Consider the following 9,484-nt stretch of genomic DNA (forward strand, 5'->3'; position numbering starts at 1 on the left):
AACAGATTTTGCGTAAAATTCCCGTTTTTCCTTAATTTTTTCTTTTGTTTTTCAAGGCGCTTTGAAAACTATATGAAATTACAAATTTTTACCTCCCGAATGCACCAACGATATTCACTTTCTGATCGAACAAGATACTGTTGAAGAAAATCGAAGCAGTTTCACTGCCCCAAACCGTGATGACATACACAAAAATAAAAAATAAAAAAAACACATCATTGTAAAATCAATACATTCATCGTTCCACTCAGAATCTAAATAAATATATATATATATATATATATTATAGGATATTTTTTTGAAATAGATGCTGTCTCGCCGTTACTACTCAGAATCTTTTTACTTACTACAAGTTTCTACAATAGTAAATTTTTTATCATTCAATTTGTATTTAATATATCCATTATAATCAACTGGTGAAAAATGCTCAAAATCAACATAGTGTACAGAATTCCTCCATTTTTTTTAATCATATAAATAAAATATTTAACATATTTTATAATGAAATACATATTTAGGGTAAACAATGTATGTACTCTGATTCAAAAACAAATGTAGAAAACCGCGAGGCTGGGGTAAATATTTTCATAAAATATAATGTAATATAAAGATACTTAATATTCATATTTTAATATTAAATTTGTATTAATTTAGAAAACAGAAAAAAATAAATCTTCATCTTGCTCATCACGCAGTGAAACTGATGGAATGGTAAAAAAGGAATCGGTTATACAAATTATTGAGCTTGAAACTCTCCACTGTTGTTATTATATTATTATTTTTTTTACTCTACACATTCATAATATTTTTATAATTTCAAGATATTCTTTACACGAAAATATTCACAATATAATCCGAAATATGTTGGTTTTGACTAAGAAGTTAAAATACATAAATATTATATCATATTATAACAACCAAAAATATAATATTTGAGATGTTTATTAAAAAAATAGTTCAACCTATATTATAATATACTGTAGGTATAACTAATTGAAAAAAAGACTATAGTTATAAAAATATATTATATAATAGCAATTTAATTCAGTCCTTACTCTGACACATCGTTTTCATTTAGAATAATTTTTGGTAGGTACCTATTAAAAATAATATTAATTTTTAAATCCTTTATAGTAGTTATCTACTTAATGATAAAGAACACACAAAATCAATTTTCTATACAGCTTTCCACCGTTTTTTTTTTTAAACATATAAATAGATATTTATCTTAGTTTATTATGTAATACATATAATAATAATAATTATTGAGAATACTACATTTTTTGAGATGATTTTAGAAAAAAAAATAGTTTAAAAAACATACCAAACATTGATATTTTAATTTAATTTAATATTTATTTAGAAATCAGAAAAAAATAAATCGTCATATTGCTCGTCCCGCAGTGGATCTGATGAAAATGGAAAAAAAGATTCGGTAAGATAATTATTGGGATATGAAAATGGTCAATGTTATTAATGTAATATGATTTTCTTAATACTTTCAAAATAGTTTGATTTATAAGTTAATATAGTATTATATAATATTGATCTTATTGTTTCTAATAATAATTATTAATATTATAATATGTTTGTGGTTTTGTGAAAATTATTTTACAAAAAATATACATTATATTCGAGTTTTAATATAACTTATATTTTTTTAGAAATCAGAAAAAAAGAAATCCTCATCTCGCTCATTAGACAGTGAATCTGACGAAAAGGGAAAAAAGGATTGGGTAAGATAATTATTGGGAATTGAAAATTTTTAACATCATAAATTTAATATTATTTTATTAACTCTTTCAAAATACTTAATATTTGATTTTAATATTATTTTTGTGTTTATTTAGAAATCAGAAGAAAAGAAATCTTGTTCTTGCTCATCGGACAATGGATCTGACGAAAATGGAAGAAAGGATTCGGTAAGATAATTATTGGGAATTGAAAATATTCATCATAATTAATCTAATATTGTTTTCTTACCACTTTCAAAATACTTCATATTCGAGTTTTAATATTATTTTTATGTCTATTTAGAAATCGGAAAATAAGAAATCTTGTTCTTGCTCATCGAACAATGAATCTGACGAAAAGGAAAAAAAGGGTTCGGTAAGATAATTATTGGGAATTGAAAATATTCACCATCATTGATATTAATGTAGTATAACTTTTTTTAACACTTTCAAAATACTTCATATTCGAGTTTTAATATTATTTTTGTGTTTATTTAGAAATCGAATAAGAAGAAATCTTGTTCTTGCTCATCGGACAATGGATCTGACGAAAGGGGAAAAAAGGATTCGGTAAGATAATTATTGGGAATTGAAAATATTCACCATCATTTATGTAATATTGTTTTCTTACCACTTTCAAAATACTTCATATTCGAGTTTTAATATTATTTTTGTGTCTATTTAGAAATCGGAAAATAAGAAATCTTGTTCTTGCTCATCGGACAATGAATCTGACGAAAAGGAAAAAAAGGATTCGGTAAGATAATTATTGGGAATTTAAAATATTCACCATCATTGATATTAATGTAGTATTACTTTTTTTTTAGCACTTTCAAAATACTTCATATTCGAGTTTTAATATTATTTTGTGTTTATTTAGAAATCGAAAAAGAAGAAATCTTGTTCTTGCTCATCGGACAATGGATCTGACGAAAGGGGAAAAAAGGATTCGGTAAGATAATTATTGGGAATTGAAAATATTCATCATCATTTATTTAATATTATTTTCTTAACACTTTATAAAATACTTCATGTTCGAGTTTTAATATTATTTATGTGTTTATTTAGAAATCAGAAAAAAAGAATTCTTGTTCTTGCTCATCGGACAATGGATCTGGCGAAAAGGGAAAAAAGGATTCGGTAAGATACTTATTGAGACTTGAAAATGTTCAGCATTATTGTTATAATATTATTTTCTTTGCACATTCCTGCTCTTTGTTACATACACATATAAATAATATTATACGCAGTATGTCGGTTTTGACTTATAAGTTCAAATAAATTATAATAATATTATACTATATAGGTACTATTATAGTCTTAAAATAATAATTAAGAATATATTGTTTGAAATGGTTTTTTTAAAAAAAAATTTTATAACAAATATATTATATTTTAGTTTGATTATTAATTTTATATTTATTTAGAAATCAGAAAAAAAGAAATCTTCATCTTGCTCATCTGACAGTGGATCGAAAGAAAAGGGAAAGAAGGATTCGGTAATATAATTATTGGGAATTGAAAATGTTCATCGTTATTAATACAATATTATTTCTTAACCTACTTTCATAATCGTTTGACCAATTTTATTACACGAACCAATTAACAGTATTAAACACTGTAAGTTAGTTTTGTCTTATTTTTCATGTTCTACTTCTATCAAAGGCTGAAAATTATCATGATCTTGACCTTGGTTGAACTGAATAGTTTCTTAATGTTGTATGTAAACCGTTCTCCTGGATTTTTCAGCCAGCTTGTTTTAAGTCTTCCCCTGAGATGGAAGTGCTGATATTTCTCACCTCTCTATAATCTCAAAATATTGCAGCATCTTAGATTTTATACTATTTATCACCTCCGATCATTTGCTTATTCTTCTTAAAAAGTCTACGTTTATAACTTTGCCAACCCCCAGAAATGTTAGGGTAATGTTAAAATGATAAATTTAAAATAATAAAATATTATATTGCTCGTATTGTAATAATAATTATTAATATTATAATATTTGTGTGATTTTCTGAAATTTTTTTTCACAAAAGCATACTTAATATTTAAGTTTAAATATTAATTTTATATTTATGTAGAAATCAGAAAAAAATAAATCTTCATCTTGCTCTCCAGATGATGGATCAGATGAAAAGGGAAAAAAGGATTCGGTAAAAAAATGATCAAATTATTAATAATTAATTATAATTAAATATAAATAATTTATTCAGCATTATTAATATAATATTATTTTCCCAAAACTTTGAAAATGGTTCGATTAATATTACAAGCTATTTATCAAACGGAACTGTATACATATTTATAAGCAGAATGTCATTTTTGACATATAAGTTAATATAATATAATATAATATTTTATTGTTCATATTGTTTCTCGTAATAATTATTAATAATATAATATTTTTGTGGTTTTTTGAAAAATTATTTTACAAAACTTATACATGATATTCGAGTTTTAATATAACTTATGTATTTATTTAGAAATCAGAAAAAAAGAAATCCTCATCTCGCTCATTAGACAATGAATCTGACGAAAAGGAAAAAAAGGATTCGGTAAGATAATTATTGGAACTTTAAAATTTTCACCATTATTGTTTTAATAATATTATCCTCTTTACATTTTTAAAGTGTTATGATCAATTTCAATACAATTTCCAATTCCAACACACTATTTAGTACATGAATATATAACACTATAATAAGCACTATGTCGGTTTTGACTATTAAGTTAAAATAATTGAATATTATATATATATATATTGGTATTGAGCCGGCAACTGTGGCCATAAGCTATTGTAGGGATTACGGTTGGTAGGGTTGGAATGGTTGGTTCGGTTGATACGGTTTCGTAGAACACAATATGTGTGTGTGTGGCAAGCTTTTTCCACTAAGAAACCATCCGAGAACTTGTGGCAGTTAAGATAAAAATATTTCAATGGTTTTTAGGAAAAATTATTTTACAAAAAACATTCAGAATATTAAAGTTTTAATGTTACTTTAATATTATTTAGAAATCAGAAAAAAATAAATGTTCATCTCGATCATCAGATAATGGATCTGACGAAAAAGGGAAAAAGGATTCGGTAAGATAACTAATGGGACTTAGTGCCCGTGGAGAAAGAAGTTTCGTTACAAAAACATACATAATATTAGAGTTTAAAAATAATTTTTTTTCTTAGAAATCAGAAAAAAATAAATCTTCATCCTGCTCATCTGACAGTGGATCTGTAGAAAAGGGAAAAAAGGATTCGGTTAGATAATTATTGACAGTCTGAATTGAATTGTAATTCAATTAAATTAAACCATATAACGCCATGGAACTATGTTTATTTTGCAATAAATGGTAGTCAGTTAATCTATCAACTCGACTGATGATTTTAAACTCAACTGCAAACACGAGGAACTTGCTAGATTGCAAGAAGGAAACACATTTTTAAAGCCATTAATGAATAGTGAACAATTTATAGGGGACAAGTGGCATTCTAGTAAAACACCCGAAGTTATTTTGATAACATTTTATTTGTGCTTAAAATCTTTAACCCATTAAACTGTGATTGATAAATACGGTTTGATCCAAGAAAGAACAGGCTCTCCAAATCCCAACTTGTAAAGAATATCCATGAGAGATTGCTGATCGCCTCTATCGAAAAATTAAGCAAAGTCCGTGAATATGACTTCGACCTGATAGTGTTTCTCAAAAGCTTTGAGAATGATAGCTGTTAAATACAATTAAGTTTGACACGGCTGAGTGACTGGGTCTGAACCATATTGTTGCAATCAATATATTATTAACCGGTTGTTGGTAGTTAGATATTTTGGCGTGTTATATTTAAATAATTTAACGATTTTTTTTCACATAGTTATTCTAATACTCCTCCGAATGATTTATTATTTCCATTTGTATTGTTACTAAAAAAATTGCAAATCCTGTTATTTAAGAAGCCGTAATTTTATTCGTAATTTCAGTAACTGAACTGTAATTCGTTTTAATGTTTGAAATATACCTTTAATGTCTGTTGTTTACAAGAAATGTACATGCACCGGCTATATAATCGTTTACGCACTCTGTCGTAAATAAAGGCTGGCCGAAATATTATTGACTACAGATTAATATAGATCTTTTAACATAGGTACATAGCTCTTATATTAAATACATTATAGTTGTATGGAAAACACTGATCATTATATTGTTATACCATGAGTCACGACTAACTGAATTATATAAAACGCGTTATCGAAAAAATTTAGTTTTATCTTTTATATTACTATAACGATAAGTGTAAAATGTATTATGTATTGTCTTTATGACATTATCTAATATCAATATATGCCAATATACGTAGCACCACATTTTAGGTGTGTTCATTTTTTTCCCTGGCGAAGTTGGGTGATATACGATAGTGGATAGTAATAGTTATATATGAAGTACTTATATACAAATAATTAATTACATAATAATTGAGATGATTTTAAGAAAAAATCGTTTAAAAAAAAAAAACATACATAATAGTAATTTTGTATTTATTTAGAAATCAGAAAAAAAGAAATCTTCATCTTGCTCATCAGACGATGGATTTGACGAAAAGGGAAAAAAGGATTCGGTAAGATAATGATATTATCCTATTAACACGAAAATGTTTATACTTTTACAAGCAGCATGTCGTTTTTAACTCATAAGTTAAAATAATAAATTACGATATTGGTAATAATAATTATGAATATTTTAATATTTGTGTGGTTTTCGGAAATTTTTCTTAATATTCAAATTTTAATATTAATTTTGTAATTATTTAGAAATCAGAAAAAAAGAAATCTTCATCTTGCTCATCAAACAATGGATCTGATGAAAAGGGAAAAAAGGATTCGGTAAGATAATTTTAGGACTTGAAAATTTTTTATGAATATATTCACACGTTTACACGAAGATTGTCGGTTTTCACTTGCCTAAAAGTTAAAAACGATAAAATAACATTATATTATTCTATAATATTATAATTAATAATATAATATTATATTGGAGATGTTTTTGGAAAAATTGGTTCAACCTACTTACCGTTTTACTAATAGACAGAGTAGTAACAATAATATAAATAAATTATAAAATTTTCTTTGAAATAGACCGCGACATACTATGTCCACTCAGAATAGTTTTTTTAACCTATACAATAATTTATTATTTATAATTGGTTATAATGAATATATTCAACACATCTATGATAATAGTGATCTACTTAATTAGCATTTGGTGAAGTATAATATTCAAAATAAACCTAGAATACAGACCACATCCGTTTTGAATCATATAAATACATATAATTTATCTTAATTTATTATGTAATACATATTTAGGATAAGAAATGTATGTGCTCCGATTCAAAAACAAATATAGAAAAACGTGAAGTTGGAGTATATGTTTTGCAAAATCTATTATACAGTACCCACACAGCATTTGGGAAATGATAATATTTTGTGAATATTTTGGTGTGCTTGAATAATGAATATTTGACTAATAATATGGTATAAATATTTTATTCTCGTGATAACAAAATATTGAACACTAGGGCTGAAAAAAAATGTTGGCTTTATTTTTTTATAATGTTTCCATGAAAACGTTTTTTGAAAAAATGATGATTAAAATGTTTTGTTAATGTTTTTTACAAAATATTTTTTAAATGTGAAATTCTTTGCCAAAAAATATAAATAAAATATTTCCTTATTATTTACGCAACTTTTTCAAATATTTTTCATATTATATTGTTTTCCTGAAAATATTTTTTACTATAGTTGGGAAATATTAAAATGCTGTGTGGGTATAAACGTACATAATATTCATGTTATAATATTAAATTTGTATTTGTTTAGAAATCAGAAAAAAAAAAATCTTCATCTTGCTCATCAGACAACGAATATGATGAAAAGAAAAAAAAGGATTCAGTAAGTTATTTGGGATAGCCACTTTTTGCCATTGTTATTATATTATTATTTTCTGTTTATTTTCAAAATATCTCGACTAATTTCAAGCTGTTTACTATACACAAACTGACAAACCTTCTCACACTATACGCAGAATGTCAGTATTGACTTAAAAGTTAAAATAACATAATGCCTATTACATTGGTTGTATTATAATAATAATGATTAAGATTAATAATATTTGAGAAGTTTTTGTGAAAAATTATTTTACAAAAAATATACAATATATTAATGTTTTAATATTCCTTATGTATTTATTTAGAAATCAGAGAAAAAGAAATCCTCATCTTGCTCATCAGAAAATGGATCAGACGAAGAGGGAAAAAAGGATTCTGTAAGATAATTATTGGAACTCTAAAATGTTGACCATTATATTTTATCATTTGATTTATATGCAATTAATTCATTTATTATAGTGATCTATCTATATAATCTATATAGATAATCTATATAATGGTAGAGCATAGTCAAAATCAATCTACCATACAGATTTCCCCCGTTTTTTTTAATTAACATTTTAATACATATTTGACTTTTTTTATTACGTGATACATAATATTTAGGGTAAGAAATGCATGTGTTCTGATTCAAAAACAAATGATGAAAATCGTGAAGTTGGGGTAAATATTTTCACAATCTATTATCTAGTCTAAATATACGTCATAGTCTTCATGTTTATTAATATTAAATTTGTATTTATTTAGAAACAAGAAAAAAATAAATCTTCATCTTGCTCACCGCACAGTGGATCTGAAAAAATGGGAAAAAAGGATTCGGTAAGATAATTATTGGGACTTGACATTATTCACTACTAATAATATTTTATTGTTTTCCATTCATCTTCAAAATACTTTGACAAATTGTAAGCTATTTATAAAACGAACCTTTAACACTATTATACGCAGTATGACGTTTTGACTTATAAGTTAAAATAATAATATAATATAATATTGTTATTCAGTATTATAATAATAATGATCAAGAATATAATATTTGAATGGTTTTTGGGAAGAAGTTGTTTAAAAATTCATATATAGTGTTCAAGTTTTAATATAATTTTGTATTTATTTAGAAATCAGAAAAAAAGAAATCTTCATCTTGTTCATCACGCAGTGGAAATAATGAAATGGTAACAGGGAATTCGATAAAATAATTACATAATATTACCTACATTGCATTCGTATATAATTCAATATACCTACATAATATCTAAACAAATTATTATTGTGGATTGATTTATCAATTATTACTTTTTTTATTGTAAACAGCGCTCTAATTCAGACTCAGAAGAAGAAAACGATCAAATGAAGGTAAAATATTTTATAAGATTAATTAAAATGTTACCGCGTTTCTGTATCTACCGCATCGTATTAATTTAGAAACGAAAGAAAAACCAATCATTAATATCGTATTGCAATGATAATATAAGAGAGAAAATTAATATAAAAAAATAAATTTTTTTATAAACTATATTTAATATAGTTTTAATTAATATTATTTCAATCTTTTATTCCACAAAATTGTTTTTTTCAAAACGTTGGTATCAGGAATGGAGTACTTTTTACATGTAGACAATTAAAATGTTTATCTTGTATATTATATAAAAGTATTGTTGTTTAAGAATAATATAATTTGTGAGTATTATTACTGTTGGGATTATATTTTTAGGGAAAAACACGTACATACTCAGAGTCAAATACTGAAGAAGAGAACCGCGCAATCACGGTGAATATTTTACATAGTAGACATATTGTAAAAAAAAACACCATTTTATTA

The 9,484-nt window shown here is 24.9% G+C and overlaps 2 protein-coding genes across 33 annotated transcripts in view; one reads left to right on the plus strand and one right to left on the minus strand.

The window, feature by feature from the left end:
- Positions 1 to 9,484, minus strand: part of LOC100164544 (acetylcholine receptor subunit alpha-type acr-16-like) — a 225,096-nt gene that overhangs the window by 97,904 nt on the left and 117,708 nt on the right. The gene's annotated exons all lie outside the window — the stretch shown is intronic.
- The window catches only part of LOC100162450 (dentin sialophosphoprotein), a 23,705-nt gene that overhangs the window by 6,206 nt on the left and 8,015 nt on the right, over positions 1 to 9,484 (plus strand). For 3 of the 30 annotated variants that reach the window (XM_008191574.3, XM_016809596.2, XM_029487271.1), the window contains exons 6-26: positions 519 to 575; positions 655 to 711; positions 1,364 to 1,435; positions 1,665 to 1,736; positions 1,851 to 1,922; positions 2,038 to 2,109; positions 2,232 to 2,303; positions 2,419 to 2,490; positions 2,614 to 2,685; positions 2,802 to 2,873; positions 3,161 to 3,232; positions 3,815 to 3,886; positions 4,217 to 4,288; positions 6,265 to 6,336; positions 6,530 to 6,601; positions 7,598 to 7,669; positions 7,971 to 8,042; positions 8,272 to 8,328; positions 8,413 to 8,484; positions 8,781 to 8,837; positions 8,977 to 9,018. In XM_008191574.3, coding sequence (XP_008189796.1) covers positions 519 to 575; positions 655 to 711; positions 1,364 to 1,435; positions 1,665 to 1,736; positions 1,851 to 1,922; positions 2,038 to 2,109; positions 2,232 to 2,303; positions 2,419 to 2,490; positions 2,614 to 2,685; positions 2,802 to 2,873; positions 3,161 to 3,232; positions 3,815 to 3,886; positions 4,217 to 4,288; positions 6,265 to 6,336; positions 6,530 to 6,601; positions 7,598 to 7,669; positions 7,971 to 8,042; positions 8,272 to 8,328; positions 8,413 to 8,484; positions 8,781 to 8,837; positions 8,977 to 9,018 — 1,422 coding nt within the window. The remainder of the gene's footprint in view (positions 1 to 518; positions 576 to 654; positions 712 to 1,363; positions 1,436 to 1,664; positions 1,737 to 1,850; positions 1,923 to 2,037; positions 2,110 to 2,231; positions 2,304 to 2,418; positions 2,491 to 2,613; positions 2,686 to 2,801; positions 2,874 to 3,160; positions 3,233 to 3,814; positions 3,887 to 4,216; positions 4,289 to 6,264; positions 6,337 to 6,529; positions 6,602 to 7,597; positions 7,670 to 7,970; positions 8,043 to 8,271; positions 8,329 to 8,412; positions 8,485 to 8,780; positions 8,838 to 8,976; positions 9,019 to 9,484) is intronic. The other 27 variants (XM_016809597.2, XM_008191575.3, XM_029487272.1 and 24 more) reach the window with 27 other exon arrangements.

The sequence above is a fragment of the Acyrthosiphon pisum genome, chromosome A1, assembly GCF_005508785.2.
Source record: "Acyrthosiphon pisum isolate AL4f chromosome A1, pea_aphid_22Mar2018_4r6ur, whole genome shotgun sequence".
Taxonomy (NCBI): domain Eukaryota; kingdom Metazoa; phylum Arthropoda; class Insecta; order Hemiptera; family Aphididae; genus Acyrthosiphon; species Acyrthosiphon pisum.